A 20,004-nucleotide genomic window follows, 5' to 3' on the forward strand; every position below is an offset into this window, starting at 1 on the left:
ATTTTTTAAAGTTGCCTTTATAGTCCTATCACAGAGGATAATGTCCTTTCAGAAATTGCTATACAAACCTACATATTTACTAACACAACATATTTCAGCACAAATGAAACAATATTCACATTGTTTTCTAGTTTATTTTGTTACTCAGCTATATATATTGGGCAGGTATTTATATCTACACTCACATATCTACCTACTTAAAAAAAAATAAGGCTACAGAGTACTTCATTGGATAGATATACACAATTTATCCAACCAGACCTTTACTGATGGATAGATATACTGCAGTGAACAGGAACCACCATTGCATACTGGTGTGAGCAGTTACACAGCATAAATTCTTAGCAGTGGAATTGCTGGGTCAAGGTGTAGGCATTTAAATTCTGATAAGAATTGCCAGTTTGCCTCTGAAAAAGTGATAGTTTATACCCTATCCAAGAAGGGATTGGTGTGTTTCCCTACACTCTCACCAATTGTAGACTTTATATACTTTAAAAATTATATATTCACAAAAAAATAATAGAGGGAAAATGTATTCTGTTTTGATTTGCAGTTCTTCAGTTATGAGTAAGATGTAGTTTTACTGGACTTTTTTTTTTCTGTGAACTCCCAGTTTGGGGCTTTAACCATTTTTCCTACTAGACTGTCCTTTTTCTTACTGCTGGACCCAAACAAAATGTCTTTACTGCGACTCTCACATTTTTCAGGACAGCACGTTGTGAATTCCTCAGCATTTGGGAATAATTCTGTCTTAGGTTGTAATCGTTTTAACTATCTTTGCTCAAGTAAAGCCAAATTTGGGCCTTGCTTGCCCCCGAGACCCATGAGGAAGTGGAGCTATGAGAGGTTAGGTTTGTGGTCATTGCGCTTTCTCCCTTTTGCATCAGAAGTGATTCCTCCAGTGCCCTGTGTGCTGTCAGAACTTTTCACACCTGCATGAGTGTGATTTATATATTTGTTTATCTCACTCAGCCTGCATGTTCTTATCACTTAGCATGGCGCCTTGGTACTGACAAGGTGCTCTGTAAATGCTTTTTGTTTTGTTTTGTTTCCAGTTTTATTGATATATAATTGACATACACCATTGTATAAGTTTAAGGTGTACAACATAATGGTTTTCTTAAAAATAAATTTATTTTTTGAATTTTTGGTTGCACTGGGTCTTCGTTGCTGCGCGGGCTTTCTCTAGTTGTGGCGAGCAGGGGCTAGTTTTCATTGCTGTGCACGGGCTTCTCATTGCGGTGGCTTCTCTTGTTGTAGAGCACGGACTCTAGGCGCGCGGGCTTCAGTAGTTGTGGCGCATGGGCTTAGTTGCTCTGCGGCATGTGGGATCTTCCTGGACCAGGGATCGAACCCATGTCCCCTGCATTGGCAGGCGGATTCTTAACCACTGCGCCACCAGGGAAGTCCCTACAACATAATGATTTGACTCACATATATCATGAAAAGATGACCACATTAGGTTTAGTGAACATCCAGCATCTCATGTAGATACAACATTAAAGAAATAGAAAAAAAATTTTTTCTTCCTTGTGATGAGAACTCTTAGGATTTACTCTCCTAACAATTTTCATATGTAACATACAGCAGTGTTCATTATCTTTATCACGTTGTACATTCCATCCCTAGTACTTCTTTATTCTGTAAGTGGAAGTTTGTACCTTTTGACTGCCTTCACCGAGTTCTCCTTGCCCCTACTCCCCACTTCTGGTAACCACAAATCTGATCCCTTTTTCAATGAGTTTGTTTGTTTGTTTGTTTGTGAAGTATTATTGACCTCCAACACAATGTTAGTTTCTGGTACATAGCATAGTGATTCAATATTGCTATACATTTCAAAATGATCACTACGATAAGTCTAGTTGTCATGTGTCACCAAACAAAGATGTTACATAATTATTAACTATATTCCCCACAGTTTACATTTCATTCCTGTGACTCATTTATTTTGTAACTGAAAAAAGCTTATACTTCTTAATCTCCCTCACCTATTTCTCTCCTCCCCTCAGCCCGCCCTGGCAACCACCTATTTGTTCTTTGTACCTATGACTCTGTTTCTGTTTGGTTATGTTTTTTCATTTGTTTTGTTTTGTAGATTCCACATATAAGTGAAATCATATAGTTTTTGCTATTCTCTGTCGGACTTATTTCACTTAGTATAATGCACTCTAGGTCCATCTGTGTTGTCACAAATAGCGAGATTTCATTCTTTCTTATGGCTAATATTCCATTGCATATATGTGTACCACATTTTCTTTATCCGTTCATCTATTTATGGGCACTTAGGTTGCATCCATATCTTGGCTGTTGTAAATAATGCTGCAGTGAACATAGGGGTGCATGTATCTTTTTAATTAGTGTTTTGTATTTTTTCAAATAAATGTCCAGAAGTGGAATTGCTGGCTTGTATGGTAGTTTTGTTTTTAATTTTTGAGGAATCTCCATTACTATTTTCCATTAACCAATTTACATTACCACCAATGGTACATGAGGGTTCCCTTTTCTCCACTCTTGTTATTTGTTGTCTTTTTGATAATAGCCATTCTGACAGGTGTAAGGATATCTCACTGTGGTTTTGATTTGCACTTCCCTGATGATTAGTGATGTTGAGCATCTTTTCATGTGCTGTTGGCCATCTGTATTGTCTTCTTTGGAAAAATGGACTTTCAGGTCCTCTGCCCATTTTCAATTGGGTTGTTTGTTTTTTGATGTTGAGTTCTTTGCATGTTTCAGATATTAATCTCTTGTCTGATACGTCATTTGCAAATATCTTCTTCCATTCAGTAGGCAACCTTTTTGTTTGTTGATAGTCTCCTTTGCTGTGTGAAAGCATTTTAGTTTTATATAGTCCCATTTGTTTATTTTTTCTTTTGTTTCCCTTGCCTGAGGAGACATATCCAAAAAAATATTGCTAAGACTAGTATCAAAATGCATACGGCCTGTGTTTTCGTCTAGAAGTTTTATGGTTTCAGGTCTTACATTTAATCTTTATTTTTTAATCTTTAAAAAATCTTTAATTTATTTTGAGGTTTTTTTAAAATATGGTCTGAGAAAGTTTGATTCTTTTGCACGTAGCTGTCCAGTTTTCCCAACACCATTTATTGAAGAGGCTGTCTTTTTCCCATTGTATATTCTTGCTTCCTTTGTCATAGATTTATTACCCATATAAGTGTGGGTTCATTTCTGGGCTCTCCATCTGTTTCATTGACCTATGTGTCTTGTTTTGGGGCCAATATCATACTATTTTGATCACTGTAGCTTTGTAGTATAGTTTGAAAGTATAAATGCTTTTCGAATGAAGAAAGGAAGGAAGGAATGACTTGCTCACCCAGCGTGATCAGCAGTTTCGGGTAAACTGATAGGATTCACTACTTTTAACTCCCTCCTAGACATGATACATTTTTTTGTGTTTAACTGAAGCTGCCTTATCAAGACATCTGTCTTCCCCATGGTGTTCTAGGTAGGCATCACAGCTTTATGGAAGATGGTTAACTGCAGCCCAGATCATATGAGGGCCCCCGTGCAGTATAGCTGGGATCCCACTGGTAGCATTTCCAATCACTCCCACCTGACCTGTTTCCCCAGGTGATGAAAGTTCTGGAAGCAAAAGGCCCAAGGTGGAGTTATCTGAAGAGGAGCTGAAGGCCCACGTCAGCAAGGGCACACTGGGTAAGCTCACTGTGCCCGCACTGAAGGAAGCCTGCAGGGTGTACGGGCTGAAGAGCGGGACAAAGAAGCAGGAGCTGCTGGATGCGCTCACCAAGCGCTTCCAGAAGGCCTGACCAGAGACCATACAGCCAGTTACCCTTCCACATTGCAGCCAGGTGGCCTGGTTTTGTTTTTATCAAGTTAAAACATGTTTCTCCTGAGCCAGGGAGAGTCTGGCTGACAGAAGCCAAGGACTTTGTTTATGAGACTTTCTGTTGTCATGGAGAGAGCATTGCCATCTCACTTTGCTGTGCCTTACTCTACTGTCTGAATAAAGAGCCCTAACTTTGTACTATATATTGTTCTATAGTATAAAAGAGAAAGATGTGTCTGCTTTGCATCCAAAGATGCCATTGGCTGTTAGCTTAATTTTCTCTCCCACTGGGAACGCATTTCATCACAATGGAAACAAAATGAATATCCATGAGGGTAGGGTAGAGTGTGACAATTAAGGACAGGTGAACATAGTTTAGGAATGACAAGCCCTAGTAAGGTTATATTCTCCTGATCCTCTATCCTCCCACCTGTTTTCCTTTAAATGTGTCATATTGAAGATCTAAAGATCAGATTTCAGAAGTAATAAGGAGGCAACATTCTAATTCTGGTGCCACTTGCTTCATGAGTAAATAGCAACCCCCCCTCATGTTGTATTTTCTTAATGTGACACTCAAGTATAAGAAGAAGAGATACACATTTTCTGTTGCCCTGAGAGTTTGGGTTGCAGTGTAAGTGAAATGAGTTATTCCTGTTATTTTCAGGGGTGCTGTAGGAAGTTCGAGAAGATACAGAGAGGTTCGATGGGAGAAGGGAAAAAGGAAGGGTCCTAGTGTCAGGAAAAGAGGAAGAGGAGGGGAGTGTCTCTCTTTGTTTTCTTCCCCTTCCCATCCCTCTATCCTCCCTGCCCCTTTCCTGCTCTTCCTGCAGCTATTGCTTTTGAAGAATTAGCCTGAGAGAAGGAAGGAGATGGAAGGGTTTTTATCCTCTGAGGATGGCTTGTAGGTCCTGTGTCTTTCAAAACTAGAATGAGCATCTCATGAGGTGAGTGTTGGAGGGGTCAGATTACTCTTGGAAGAGATTTTTCAGTTTTGGATTCTTTGCTCTGATTTTTATAAGTTTTTTTTTTTAACTTCTTTTTGCTTGTTTTTGTTTGGAAAGGAGATGTTATGTTCTTGTTTGGATTTCTTTCCTTATCTGGGGGAGAGGGAAAATAATTCTTCAATTAGAAGAGATGCCTTTGAGGATACAGCAAAATAATGCAAAACCATTTAATATAGTACTTATTCATTCTTGTTGTTGAGAAATAAGACCATCCCTGTTAAATGAAGCATGCTTGGAAACTCTGGGTTCTAGAGAGGGTTACTAATACCACAAAGGTAGATTAGAATCAGGCTAGTCACCATAAGTAGGAAGGTAAGAATGAGTACCACTGCTGGGCCTTTCTTTTCAAGCCTGGATTTCTTGGCTAGTGAGGAGGAAACCTAGTGAGTCCCAGGCTTCTCTGTGCACTCCTGCAGGACCTTACCCAAGTGTAGGCTCCTTCTCCTCTGTTCTCCTATTTACAAAATGGAGAGAAGGAAAGAGTTCAAGGGTCCAACAAAGCACCAGTAATATGAATGTTAGAAAAATAACCACTGAGGTCTGTGATAAAGAGCAACTGTGTGATCTCAGTTTCTCTGTAAATTAATAATGTTTGCCTTCTCTGCTCTTGAGCTCCCCAGGAGAGAAACATCATGTCCAGACATAATCTGGTTGGGCTTTTGTAAACTCACAAGTCAGATTTAGTAAATTTGCATCTTGGCTCCATCACATACGTACAAGTGACCACCGGCAATTTACCTGGCATTTTCAAGCCTCAGTTTCATCATATTTATAATAAGAATAATAACGTGGAATATGGAAAATAAATGAGAAAACACGTAAATGGGCACGGTACTCAATAGGCACTAACTCTTATCCTTCTAACTTCTCTGGCTGCAAACACGCTTCGCTCCTGCAGGTGCTGGTGACGCGCGGCCAATGATTGGACGAAACGGCCTGCGCATACGCGCCGCAGACCTCGCGGCTACGAGGGCTAGGAGCCACGCGGGTAGGGAAGGGCAGGGAGGTGCATCCGCCTCTGAGCGGCCAGCGGCGGGGGCGGGGGCGGGGCAAGAGCTGGAGAGCACGGACGGATGTTTGGCCAAAACTGCACCAAACAAGCATATGTGCATAGGTGCGTATGCCTCCTGGCTGAATGCAGAGGGAACATCTGTAATTTTTTTAGTATTTATTTGGTTGCACTGGGTCTTAGTTGCAGCTTGGGGGCTCCTTAGTTTCAGCTCACCGGCTCCTTAGTTGTGGCATGTGAACTCTTAGTTGTGGCATCCATGTGGGATCTAGTTCCCTGACCAGGGATCAAACCCCAGTCCCATGCACTGGGAGCGTGGAGTCTTAACCACTGTGCCACCAGGGATGTCCCTTAATGTTTAGTTTTTTTTGTCCTGTTTTGTTTTTTAAATTTTTATTTTTTGGCTGCGTTGGGTCTTCGTTACTGCACGAGGGCTTTCTCTAGTTGCAGCAAGCAGGGGCTACTCTTCATTGTGGTGTGCAGGCTTCTCATTGCAGTGGCTTCTCATTGTGGAACACGGGCTCTGGGCACATGGGCTTCAATAGTTGCGGCACGCAGGCTCAGTAGTTGTGGCACTCAGTAGTTGTGGCTCACGGGCTCAGTAGCTGTGCCTCGGGGGCTCTAAAGCACAGGCTCAGTAGTTGTGGTGCACGGGCTTAGTTGCTCTGTAGCGTATGGGATCTTCCCAGACCAGGGCTCAAACACATGTCCCCTGCATTGGCAGGCAGGGAAGTCCTGTAATGTTTAGATGTAATGTCTTATTAAAAAATTAGAAGAAAAGTAAAGCAGGACCATGAAATCTGGGAGAGATTAGTCATCCACTTCCTCTCCCTCCCCCTCAAACAGCAATTCCGACCTCAAATCCGTTTTGGAGGGAAAGCACACACCTGTTATTCTTGACCAGCAGCTATGATGACTATCCAGCCTTTCTGGTTTGAGCCCAAACTATCCCTGAATGTGTAATCTTCATTGTAACTGACTGCCTCATATATGAAAGCCAGTCCTACCTAGAATTTACTTCTGGGTACTCAAGCAGCTGGGACCCTCTCACCTGTGGGCCCTGCTAGCACTTCCGGCATTCTTTGTCACCAGAGCAATTTTGACATGGTCGTATTTATTGCTGCTGTTTTGACAAGACTGCCTCAGCTTTTCTTCATCTACCTCCCAACCTTAGTTGTCTATTGCTGTGTAACAAATTACCCCCAAAACTGTTGGCCTGAAAACAACAATAACCACATATTCTCTCTCACCATTTTTGTAGATAAGGAATTTGGGAAAGAAGAGGCTGGGTGGTTCTGGCTTGAAGTCTATCATGAGGCTACATTCAAGATGTTGCCCAGGGCTGCTGTCATCTGAAAGCTGGACTGAGGCTGGAGGATCCACTTGCAGGGAGGCTGTATTAATCACGTTTTCTATTTTCTGTATTTTATGTTTTGACATAAGCTGCGGGGCCTTACAAATGGATGGAGAGACTGCTCCTCCCAGGGCTAGGTAGTTACTAAAGACAGTTAAAAACTTACTTGGGAGCATACTTCTCACGCAAGCCAAGCACCTCCTTTATCTACGTCACACACCAAGCCAGTATTGCCCTTGCCTTAAATTATCAGGGCAGGGTACCAGGCAACTAGAGACCACCCTTATAGCCCAAAGCCCACCAGAATTGTTCAAACTAGCCAATCCTAAGCTGTTTACTCTGCCCTGCCTTGCCTTTGCCAAAGAAACCCCAATAAAGGCTGTGGCCTAAGCTTTCCCCTTGCTCCTGCTTCTGCTGCCTGACCAAAACCTGGTGTTTTCCCTGTGGTCCTGCATGGCACACTGGCACCCTTCTCTTGGGAAAAGTAATAAATTCTTCTTTCAGTAGTACCAACTTCTCCATGTCATCACTCAGTCACCTCTATGAATTAAAATCCCTCAAGTACAGATGAGATAGACTCATTTCCTACAGCTGGTAGTTGGTGCTGACTTTTGGCTAGAGGCCTCAAGGCACTTTCCACAGGCTGCTTAGAAGTCTTTATAACATGGCTATGATTTCTGTCACAGTCGGGGATCCAAAGACATGAAGGCAGAAGCTGCAATGTCTTTTATAGAAACTTGAAAGTCACATGTCATTCCATAATACTGAGTCCTGCAGCTAGACCAGCTCTGAGTTGGTGTAGGCTGGTCTCAGAGCATTCACACAGAAGGGCATGAACTCTGGGGGGTGGCTGTGTGTGTCACTGGGGAACATTTTGGAGGCTGGCTGCCACAGGGTATCATGGAAAATACTGACTTGCTACTTAAAAAACTTTTTTCCTTCAGAAAACAAGCAATTATACCCCCCCACCTCCCTCAAGCAGATATATCTGCTAAAGCACATTCTTGACTTTTCAAAATGTAACTTAGCTGACACTGAGAAGAGGAACCCAGGGATACTAAGTGCCTAGAACAAGCTCCTCTCCCTGCCTTCCTTGTCACATCAGTTTGGGATTAAAGATAATGGAAATGCATTGTTTAGTACTTAAGAATACTACAGAATGAATAATCTCTTTAACAAGACCATTACTGTTAATGTAAAAATATTCCTTAATCATAGGTCCTCTTGAGAAAAGTTTCAGGAAACTTATTCTAAAACAGAAATTCCTAACCAGTGTTTGAGGTCAGAGGACCCTTTGAGGCCTAATGGATTCTCTCTCCAAAATAAAATGTTTACACACAAAAATTTGCAACCTACTTCATAGGTGACTGAATGGAATTACTAGATTTCCTTCTTGCTTGCATGTCTAGGCTTTAGGAATTATTCATTCTACACTTTTGGAGCATCAGTGTTAGGGCACTGCTGCAGGTGCTAGGGGATCACAGTCACACAAGTTCCTAACAAGGGCAATAATCAGAAAACAACCTCAGATATTAGCTAAGGACAAGTTAAAAAACAGAATGTTACAGTGCTAGGGGTAAAGGAAACATGAGATGTAGCTAGGAAAGGCCCTTAAAAAGTGGTACTTGAATTAAGACTAGCATGAGGAGAAAGCCACTAGTGCAGTAAAGGAATACCAAGTACAAAGAATCTGAGAAACAGATTTGACGTGTTCAAGAAACCAAATATGAAACACTGAGCAAAGACAGAACATGGCAGAGAGGCAGACACAAGACACACAGCAGAGCCATTAGGAACAGGGAAGAGTCATGGAGTTTTTTCGGGTGATCACAAATCGATGCCCTGTCCTTTGAAGGATTACGATGAAGCTGTGGGAACTGAGTTAGCACTCCAGATGGACCCTAGAGATGAAGATTCCAGAAGCCCTGCCCCACCCCATTTCTCAGGGTTCTGGTGGGTATGCCCTAGTTTCCATTTAAATGGAGGTTGGATTATCTTTTTTATTTTCTTCTGGCCATGCCCCATGGCTTGTGGGATCCTAGTTCCCTGACCAGGGATCGAACCTGGGCCGTTGGCAGTGAAAGCTCAGAGTCCTAACCACTGGACCACCAGGGAATTCCTGAGGTTGGATTACTTGATCTCCCTCCACCCCCAAATTACTTCAGTCTTTTAGAGTATGATTGTAAAGATACATATACAACAAAAGAACGTATGTACTACCTCAGACTCCACCATCCACAGATAGATAGAAAACTGCTTGGGGTGGGAGTTGGGGCGGGGTATATAAACACTGGAGTGAGCTGGGGGAGATGATGAGCTCAGTAGGTACAGAACAGGCCTTAGCATGACAGGGTGATTTTAGGTTCCCTAGGAACCCACTGCTGGAGTGGTCACACTGGCCCAAGCTGGCCAAGAGTAAACTAAATATAATCCATTCTCATCAATATGACCATTATGGTATCCAGTTGTTTGTGCTTTGGAAGAAAATTTCTCAAGGTAGAGGAGGTGTCAGGCTCTCACGGTACTTTAAGATAGAGAGTAATGCGGCAGGCGAGGTGGCAGCAGCTTCAGTCAGCAATACCGGCTCCCCCGCTCTCTAGCACCTGTGGAGGACTGCTAGGAGCCCTAGTCCTGCAACAGTGATTCTCAACCAGGGGTGACTCTGCCACCAGGGAACAGTTGGCAATGTCCGGGGAGACGGGGAAGATTGCTAGTGACATCTAGTGGGTAAAGGCCAGGGAGGCTGTTAAACATTCTACAACATACAGGGCAGCTGAGGTTGAGAAATACTGCTCTAGAGTGACAGCAACACCTCAATGACTGAACAAGACATTTTGAACTACCAGAAATCATCTGGCGGAGGTCATGGCTTTTCCACACCTTCTTGGTGAAAAGTTCAAGAAACTAGTAACCATTCTAACGCTTCATTCAAGTATCAGCTGGACTCCTAACAAGAATCACACCTTCTTTAAACTGGAGTACGAATATACGTGTTCCTTTATTAGGGTGCTCACAAGAATGACACATTAGCACTGTCCTTCTGATGTGACAGAGAATACACACATCTGACCCACATCATGGCAGGAAATAGGCAAGGGGTAAGGGCTCTCAGAGCTGGTACCAAGTGTCTACTGAAGAAATCTCCATTCACCAAAGCAAGGATGTTCCCTTGAATTCCATCATCTTTGCTGTAGCTTCCAGTTCTCCATGACTGGCCCAGAATCCTCCATTCCAGAACCTCTTGCCACACCTTTAAGACCTAGGTCAACTGTCCCATGTCTCACTCACCAAGGTGCCTCTGGAATTTTGCAGCGTATCTCTTTGGTATGTTGCTGCCCTGCCACCCTCAGAGGCATAGGTGGGAGTTGGGGGGAAATATATTACCAAGAGCAAACAGCAGGGGTACATCAGAAACTGACTCTTGGGACATACACCCAACAACCTCACAGAAACATGCTTCCTCCCCAAATGATACATAATGTCCTAGAGAGCAAAGGAAACCCCTTGATTATTCAAACACGATCCTGTATGCTGGGCACAAGGGATACAAAGTGGACAGTGTTTACTTCCATCATGCCCTGCACAGTAGGAAGGTGGCATCTGAAGGCTGGAACCAAATCTCTACCTTGGCTCTTCCCTGCCTTTGAATGGTATCAACCACCCTGCTTCCACCTGTTCTGGGCATGCATTTTCCAAAAGGGAGGATAAGATGGCAGAGAGAGAGTGGAAGTGGAGATTACAGGAGAGGCTGGGGAGGAGATGACAACCTAAAAACAAGACAAAAACAATACAAAAATACAAAAACCAAATTGAGCACTAAAATATTTTATAACAGTAGAAGGTAGCTGGAAATACTATATGCTAACAGACAAACGATACATAACCCCTGGGGTAGGAGTCAGCAGCAGGGAGTGTGGCAGAGGCCACCTGTTTAGACTAAGAGCCTTTCAATGGACTGTTGGATGGATTGGATCTGCTGCTTCAGTTGTGAGCCTTCTTTGATGGTGACAGAACAGGCGATGACAGGTCTGGAGACCCCACAGGCTCGCCCCAGGGCCTGCTTGGAGCGCACAAACACATAGGGCACATTCTTGTCCTCACACAGCAGTGGGAGGTGCAGGATGATCTCCAGGGGCTCGGCATCTGCAGCCATCACAATGAACTCAGAGATGCCTCTGTTGAGGGTTTTGGTGGCTGTAGAGAGAACATGAGGCCAATAGGTGATGTGGGGTTGGGGCAGGGAAGCCACAACAAAGCAATTTCCAAGGAAAAGAAACAGGCGCAAGAAAACTGGGCAAAACGTCCAGGACTAAGCAATTCTGTGCCCCATAGTGGCCTTGGGAAGTGATAGGGAGCCAAGCACCAATTACTCATCCCCAATGCCTTTCTCAAACCCTACATCAAACCCATCAATTCTGTCCAAACACATCCTAAATCAGAGCCCTTCTTTCCTGTCCTCTGCTACCACACTCACCCAAGTCACCACCACCCCTTGCCTGGCTGACCTCTACCAGCACGAAGCAGTGCAATGCAGCACTTCTCAAACTCTGTGATCAAGGATCAGGGTTTTACCATCCCAATCTGCCACGATCTATACTTCTGGAAAGCTCATACCACATGCAACTCACCGAGCAAGTTCAATGCACCACAGCATTGTTCAAATACTTATTCCTGATTGCTTATCTCTGTGACCCAGTGCTAGCCCACGGACCACACTCTGCTGCTCCTAGGTCTTCATGTTGGGCCTAATCAAGAGCATCCAGCCCTCTTTCCATACTGGAAATCTAGTCCAGAGACCCCACACAGGGACAGTGCCTTTAGCACTCTTCCTGGAGCGCTCTCTGGTTGCCTTACCCTCATTGGCTCCTTTTCGAAGCTGCTTGTAGTTACATGACTGCTGAACGAGGTCCAATAGTTTCTTGGTGAGGTGGGCATCTGCAAGAGGGTAGGCCTTCGGATTTACATCAGCCTCAGTCTATGGCGGGGGGGAAATCAAAGCATGAGTCAAACTGAACTAGAAGTTGTTCCAGACAAGTCACAAAATACTTCAGTCAACAATTGAGAGAGACAATGGTCAGCTTCCCTGCTCCCTCCCTCCAAACACACACATTTAATAATTGACACTGGCCTGCCCACTCTCAACTTAGAAAAATGAAAATATTAGGCTCAAGAAAAAAAAAATTAGTAATTACATAATCCAATAATGTATACTAAAGCTTATGTATTTTTGCCTCTTTAGCCTAATGCTTGCTAATATTATTGCAAATGGATTATTACAGGCTTCCATGGCTCAGTACCCATTTCAGTCACATGGGGTAATCTCTAAATTTGGATTTCCATATTCCACCCTGAATTTACTAAATCTAAACTAAGGTATAATTTATAGAAACCTAGCACAAAGTTCCCTCTATTCCCTTCAATATTTGAATCTTATTCTGTTTTCAGTAAGAATCCCGGTTTCCAAAACATCAACATATTTTCTCATTTATTCTACCCTACAATACATATAAAATTGTTTCAGAATTGCTAAACCAATACTACCTCCACCAACTATAAGGTCAACATTTCTTTTTATTCTTAGAATATATCTGACTAAAGCCGTCCAGAGTATTATATTCAAAAGTTACTCAAATTATTTTTTTCCTGTGGTTATCAATTTGATATACAATTAGGGCTCCTTCGTATTTAGTTTGCTTTTTAAAAAAATTCTTAAAAATATATAAAACATCTACATGGTTCCAAAGTCAGTGTTTTGAAAACTGGTAAAGGTAAACTGTAGAGCATTTATCCTGCCTTTCCTACACAGACTGTATTACTAGGTAACCAAATAGCGAGGATAAGTTTCTCCTGTATTCCACCTAATAAAGAAAGAATGATAAAATTAAATAGCACCATCTTGCAACCCATACTAATTTAATCCAAATTAATGGATCCAGACATTGATTTTAATAGCTACCAACATCACAAAAAATACCATGTGACCACTACCCCTCTTAACAAAACATCTGTGATCAAGCTGTCTTGGGGTGGGGGGGCGTGGGCGGAGAGCTAAGAAAAAATCTGATCCAGCCTTTGATTCTTTTTTTTGGCTGCACCGCAGGGCATTCGGGATCTTAGTTCCCCGACCAGGGATCGAACCCACACCCCCTGCAGTGGAAGCTGTGGAGTCTTAACCACTGGATCACCAGGGAAGTCCCAGCCTTTGATTCTAATACTAGATATTTGATATTAAGGAATTATTAAATTTTGGGGTATTGTAGTGGCATTGCAGTTGTTGAAAATCCTTATTTTATAGTCACATACTGTAATACCTATGGATAAAATGCTACCTCGGGCTTCCCTGGTGGCGTAGTGGTTGAGAGTCCGCCTGCTGATGCAGGGGACACGGGTTCGTGCCCCGGTCCGGGAGGATCCCACATGCCGCAGAGCGGCTGGGCCCGTGAGCCATGGCCGCTGAGCCTGAGCGTCCGGAGCCTGTGCTCCGCAACGGGAGAGGCCACAGCAGTGAGAGGCCCGCGTACCAAAAAAAAAAAAAAAAAAAAAAAAATCCTACCTCAATAGATCCGTTTCAAAATAACACACGTAGGGAACAAATTGGGTGGTGCCTGGCCTATTCCATTCCTTCTATCCCATCTTCACCTCTCAACTTTAACCATTTTTATTAATTTCTCATTTGTTTTCCCTGTGATTCTTTTTACAAATATATATTTTATTATAGACATAACCCGGGTGCAGCCCACGTTACCATTCCTGAGCACTGAGCAGTTCGCCCGCAGCGGTGCCGTCTAACCCTGGGTTTGGATGCTGCTGATTATACACGTGTGCGGTGCCGCGGCGGCACAGCGGTTCTAGGTGGTGACCCATGGGTGATGGCCCAGTGGGAACACTCACCATTGAGTCCGCCTCGGCGGTCTCCTGCCTGATGCCGCAAAGACAAAGAAGTGACCCACCCACAGAGGAGCAGGAAGTGACGTCAGGGGAAGTGGCGTCAATAACCTGATTCCACCAAGATGCCTGTTCCCTAATACCAACACATCGCACTGGGTGAATTTGTAATGGTCCCAGGGTGGTGAGGAATTAGGCAAGGGCTGGAGGAGACCTCTAATTATTTGCTCTCTTCATACATTCTAGAATCAGCTTTTTCAAGGTGTACAAAAAAAGCCTGCTGGGACTGATTTGTAGATTTGAAGTAATCCCAATTAGGATAAGACACCTTTAGGATACAGAATCTGTCAACCCATTCAAACACATGTATCTACCTTTAGTGCTTTTAAATAAAGCTTTTTAATTTCTCCAAAAGTTTTAATATCTTTTAGACTTACTCTTAAGATATTTCAGCTTAAGAAAATTCACTCTATTCCGTAGTATACTAAGAATTTCTTCTGTTATAAATAAAATTGATGTTGAATTCTGTCATGTTTTTTGTACTGCGTTGGATGAATTAGACCTTTCTCCTTAAAGTTTTTCTAATGTTAAACCACTTTTACACTCCCGAGATAAAACCAATTTTAATATTTTCTTATGATGGTTGCACAATTCTGTAAATATAAGAAAACCCACTGAGTTATACACTTTTTTCTACTACCACCTTGTTTTGGTTTTGTTTTTTTAAAATTAATGTATAATTGACCACAATATTGTGTTAGTTCCAGGTGCAAAACACAACACCGTTATTTGATATTTCTATACATTACAAAATGATCACCATTGAGTTATACACTTTTAGAGTGGAACTTTATGGTATGCAAATTATCTCAATAAAGCTATTTTTTAAAGTAGGTGTAAAGTTTTTTCATGTCAAAAAAACTTTAGTTTTTCTTATTGAGTTATAATTAACATACGGTACATTAACTTAGTTTCTTTATTATTATTCAGCCGTCCTATTTCTACTTGAATTGGTTTTGATTCTATTTTTTCAGGTATTTGTTCATTTCATCTAAATTTCTACATTTATAGATATCACATTGTTCATAATATCCTCTCTTTTAATGTTTGCAAATTATATCTCCTTCAAGTTTGTTACTCCTTATTTATAACTTTTTGCTTATTTTCTTGATTAATCTCACCAGAAGGGACTTTTCACGTTACTTCTCCCTCACCAAGCATTTTAGGTTCCAGTGCTTCATTTGTACCCTACATACTCTCAATATGTGGTATTTTCATTATTGTTCAGTTGTTTTCAAATTTCCCTTATATATTTTCCATTTGACCCACGAGTTCTTTATACCTTCTTTCTAAACACTTTGTTTCTGATTTCTAAGTCATTTGTATTTTGGTTGGGAGACCACGGTCTATATTATTATCATCTTTTAAGAGTTGTTTAACTTGCTTTATGACCCAGTAGGTGGCCAATTTTCATTAATGTTCTCTGCTTGAGAAGTGTCTTCTATAACTGATAGGTAAAGTATTCACTGGTTTCACTACGACCACTAGGTCAAGTTTATTCATAGTGCTGTTCTAATCTTCTATTTCCACACTGATGTTTTGGCTTCACGATCAATTAAATGCTATATAATTGCATATTTGTCTATTTCTTCTTGTAATTATGTCATTTTCATTTTACTTGTACCTTATTTTTTAGCCACTATCTTTACTGATTTTTTTTCCCGTTCTTTTTACTTCAACCTGTCTTTTAACTGAAGCACTTAGTCCATTCCTATATTTATTTAAGTACTAATATATTGGGTCCAAATCTCCCTTCTTTTGAGCCTTCTATTTGTCCCACCTGTTCGGTTTCCTTTTCTCTCTTTCCTCCTTTGAGTTTTTTCTCCCCACTATTTTCCCCTCTAGTGGTTTGGAGTTATTTATCTATATTCTTTTGGTGGCTATCTGAGAAATCACAACTTACGTCTGTCAAAATCTAATGCTCAATAATGTCACCCTCCTCTTAAACAATAAAGGTTCCAGTAACACTTTTATTCCTATCACTCCTCATAAATATACTTTTTAAAATGCCAGATATTTTTATTGCAGTTTCCAATAGCCCATCTCTGGAAATTAGGATTCTCAACTCTTAATAAACATAAAATGCACAAAAGGGGAGACTTCAGGAGATCCAACACGATCAAAGAAGAGTCACTTTATTGGTTTAATAAAAGTCAACAACAACAAAAATTCCACTCAACTTTAAAACCAAACCACCTTATAAATAGCAACTGAAATTTGCTTAGTGTGTATTTATTCACCTTTTAATTTTTCCAAGGGCTAACTGAATGAATGAATGAATGAATGAAATCTTACTGCTAGGCAACTGTAACCCGTAGCTTGCTGCGTTTGATTTCCCCATACACCAGACAGCCGAAACCTGCAAGGTTTTGATTTAACAACAAATAGTGCATGCTCACTCTCTCCATACCAAGCATTAGGTCTACTAAATGCATTTAAACTGAGATCAACCGATTCCAAAACTTTTCACGGCACTGCGAAAGATGAGCACTGGTTTAGAAGCTTTAAATTCTAGGCTCAGCCACGTACCAGCTTCAAAATGGGGGCGGGGCGGGCAGTAGGAGAGATACCGCTAGGATCCAAAATCCGTTAAAAGGATTAAACCTCATTACGGAAATCAGTGTTTTGTAAACTCTTCCCTCCTTACTAAGTGCCAACCAAAACTAGCTACCAGGCCACAAGATCTGACTAAAAAGTTGGAGACCACCAAGAGTTTTAGAGGAGCCGCACGTGGTGCTACCAGCGCTTCAGATTTCAGAGGCTACCGCCTCGCAGGAAGAGTCTTTCCTGCATTCCAGGCTGGAGTTCACTCCACGTTCCCCACAGCCCTCAAACGCCAAAGGCCACTTTAATCCCTGGCCCATGTAACTCGCGGCAGACACTAGGCGCGCAGACCCATGGAGAGCTCCCTCTCCTGAACATCAGCAATGGAGAAAGCGGGGTAGGGGAGGGCTGATCCAAATCCAGGGTTCCACCCCATACTCTAGCGATCCCCCCAAAAGAAAAAGAAAACCGATGGAGCCAAGTTTCCCCATCCATCCAGCTTTCAACTCTCTCCACGTGGGTTTGTCTCTTTCTCCCAGGTTGGGCCATGCCCCCTCTGCTCACCGGAGGCTTTCGGCCAGGAGCACAAACTGCGGAAAGAAGCCCCAGCACAGCACCTGAGACCCTGAGTCCTCTAGACTTCTAACCTAGGGTCGGGAGAGAAGACAGTGCTTGGCGCTACGCGGCCGCCCGGGCCGGGCGGACGAGACGGCGCACGTTCTAAGCCCCCGACAAGTTAGTGAGAGAACGGAACCCCGTCTCCCACTTCCCAGCCCTTCAGCCACGAGCACGCACTCACCATGGCTCCGGTTCCGTGGTACCGTCACTCTTCAAGGAGCACAGTCGACGTCAGAGCTGCAGCCCTCACGTCTGAGGCAAGTCGCAGGGTAGCAGTGGAAATGGCAGCGTGCGGCAGGAAGCGGAAGTGGCGTCACCGAGAGGCGGGCGGGTCACGCCCCTTAAAGGCACCAGCGGGGGATGACGCCAGTTTTGGGCGAGGGACCGTATTTTGCTGTTTTTACTGTTATTCTACCATAAATTATTGGCCGAAACAGTGAGTTAAACATTCAAAAAATAACACACCAAAACAAAGATTTTCAAGGGTGTCGTCATTCCATTGCTAGTTTATCTTTTAGCACATTTTTGTGCTTTTAAAATCATCTTTTTTATTCTACCCTGGTAAAGGAATGGTATGGAGATAATGATAGGTAATCCTAAATGTTCTCCTTCATATTCAGATGCCTTTGTTAAATTTTTCTGGTGGGGGTGGAGTCCACCAGAAATGGAATCCATTGAGTAGGGAATTCAAGAAGAACAGCAGGTTTGAGGATGGGGGCTGAGTTTGTCAGGTTGAGTTTGGAAATGTCTAGGACACCCAATTTCTTCTGGCTTAGCGTGGTGCTTTTTTCCCTATGCTGCTCCAAATCTCCATTTTTTAAGGCTACACTCATGCCTCACCACCTCCAAGAGGTCCTCCTGGATTCTTATGGCCCTTACTCATCTCTCTTCGCATGATGCCAGGCATATCTTGGGACCATTTTGTTGTTGTTGCTGTTGTTGTTTTGGCCATGCCGCTCAGCTTGCAGGATCTTAGTTCCCCAACCAGGGATTGCCTTGGCAGTGAAAGCGCAGAGTCCTAAGCAGGGGACTGCCTGGGAATTCCCTCTTGGGACCATTTGGATCTAGCCAAAACTAGACCGTAGTGGGCCAGTTCCAGTTATTTCCTTTGGAAACCTATAAGTAGAGACGTAGCAGGACCCTTAGGAATCACGCAGTGCAACCCCTTCATTTTACAGATACTGAGGCCCAGAGAGGGGAAGCTCCTTGTCCACAGTCACAGAATGAGGCAGTGGCAGAGCCAGAACTGGACCCTGGGAATTTCGGCTATCAGCTTGGGTTACTTCCACCACATCTGGTTGCTATGCTTGAAAACCCAGCCAGATGGGTTTGAAGTGGCTCCAGGACTGAACATTTATTACGTGAAAAATCCCCCCATCAGACTTCATCCATGCATATCTATGATGTGTCAAAAAATATATTTTGTCTCCAAATTAAGAAATTCCCACTGATGGCTCCTGTTTAAGAGTAGAACCTGAGGGGACTTCCCTGGTCGTCCAGTGGCTAAGACTCCACACTCGCAATGCAGGGGGCCCGGGTTCGAACCCTAGTCAGGGAACTAGATCCCACCTGCTGCAACTAAGGGTTTGCATGCCGCAACTAAAAAAAGATCCCACATTCCGCGTGCAGCAACTAAGCTGCAACTACAGTCCTGCATGCCACAACGAAGATCCTGCGTGCCACAACTAAGACCTGGCACAGCCAAATACATAAATAAATAAATCGATATTTTTTAAAAAAGAGTAGAATCTGTGATTTGGACCCTGCTCCTCATCCTTCTCAGATCTTGTTTCATATTTCCTTTTTTTTTTTTTTTTTTGCGGTACACGGGCCTCTCACTGTTGTGGCCTCTCCCGTTGCGGAGCACAGGCTCCGGACGCGCAGGCTCAGCGGCCACAGCTCACGGGCCCAGGCGCCCCGCGGCATGTGGGACCTTCCCGGACCAGGGCACGAACCCGCGTCCCCTGCATCAGCAGGCGGACTCTCAACCACTACGCCACCAGGGAAGCCCCATATTTCCATATTAATTGGACCTATCAGCTACCACTGTGGGAGAATGAAACCTTATTATTCCAGTTTACAGTCATAGATGTGTCATTATCATTTGCCTTTTTGATATCCTTTATAATAATGTCTGGTTGTTATTTGGCCTACCTGGCATCTTGGACCATTATATCCCAGATCTCCTAGTAATGACTGATAGGGGCTTGATGTTTTTATGACCATGAGTAATGAGACTGTATACTCTACCTAATTAATTGTTTCCCAACTATATAATAACTCAGTTTCCATGTTCTCACAGAACTAGCCCACCCTCTTGTATCTTGCTATTTCACTTGCTAGTTGGCTGATAAATGTTAACATAGGCTCAGAATCAATTTGTCTTAGAAATTTGTCTTTTACCACAGTTCTGTGCTTAAAATGCTAAATCCTTGCCATGGCTTACTATGCCTCTCCCCACTGGTACCCCCCTCCTCATCCGCATGTTACAGCCCCACCCACCTTCTTTTTCTACCCTGAGCTCACCGCAATCTCCCCAAGCCCATCCATCACTCTCTTTTGGGAGTGATGTGATGTGCTCCACTGTTCTGCTTAGTATTCATCACCTCTTCAGTGAAGCCTCCCTGATCATCCAGACCAGGTAATTACCCCTGCTGGATGCACCCACAAGCCCCCTGTACTTGCCCTTTGTAGCCTTCGTCAACTCTGTCTTTATTCAGTGTTTGCC

The 20,004-nt window shown here is 43.0% G+C and overlaps 2 protein-coding genes across 4 annotated transcripts in view; one reads left to right on the forward strand and one right to left on the reverse strand.

Annotated features, from left to right (window-relative positions):
* Nucleotides 1-3,985, forward strand: part of XRCC6 (X-ray repair cross complementing 6) — a 29,491-nt gene extending 25,506 nt beyond the window's left edge. For both annotated transcript variants that reach the window (XM_082665938.1, XM_082665939.1), the window contains one exon: nt 3,586-3,985. In XM_082665938.1, coding sequence (XP_082522064.1) covers nt 3,586-3,782 — 197 coding nt within the window. In that variant the 3' untranslated portion in view covers nt 3,783-3,985. The remainder of the gene's footprint in view (nt 1-3,585) is intronic.
* Nucleotides 3,986-10,148: 6,163 nt separating this feature from the next.
* On the reverse strand, nt 10,149-17,573 carry SNU13 (small nuclear ribonucleoprotein 13). 2 transcript variants are annotated; one of them, XM_082666587.1, is made up of 3 exons: nt 17,458-17,573; nt 12,024-12,144; nt 10,149-11,363 (listed from the first exon to the last, which is right to left on the reverse strand). In XM_082666587.1, exons 1-3 carry the CDS (start codon nt 17,458-17,460, stop codon nt 11,101-11,103), a joined length of 387 nt encoding a protein of 128 aa, XP_082522713.1. In that variant the 5' UTR covers nt 17,461-17,573; the 3' UTR covers nt 10,149-11,100. The 2 variants fall into 2 exon arrangements, with proteins under 2 accessions (XP_082522713.1, XP_082522714.1); XM_082666588.1 differs by lacking the exon at nt 17,458-17,573 and adding an exon at nt 13,915-14,102.
* Between the last annotated feature and the right edge of the window lie 2,431 nt (nt 17,574-20,004).

The sequence above is a fragment of the Grampus griseus genome, assembly GCF_964374135.1.
Source record: "Grampus griseus genome assembly, chromosome: 11".
NCBI classification, from domain to species: domain Eukaryota; kingdom Metazoa; phylum Chordata; class Mammalia; order Artiodactyla; family Delphinidae; genus Grampus; species Grampus griseus.

Bases quoted from the DNA above. Each gene is read 5' to 3' on its own strand.
- SNU13 (XM_082666587.1), bottom strand. The intron at 11,364-12,023 runs GTAAGGCAACCA...TTCTCTCTACAG, and splicing joins TCGAAAAGGAGCCAATGAGG to CCACCAAAACCCTCAACAGA.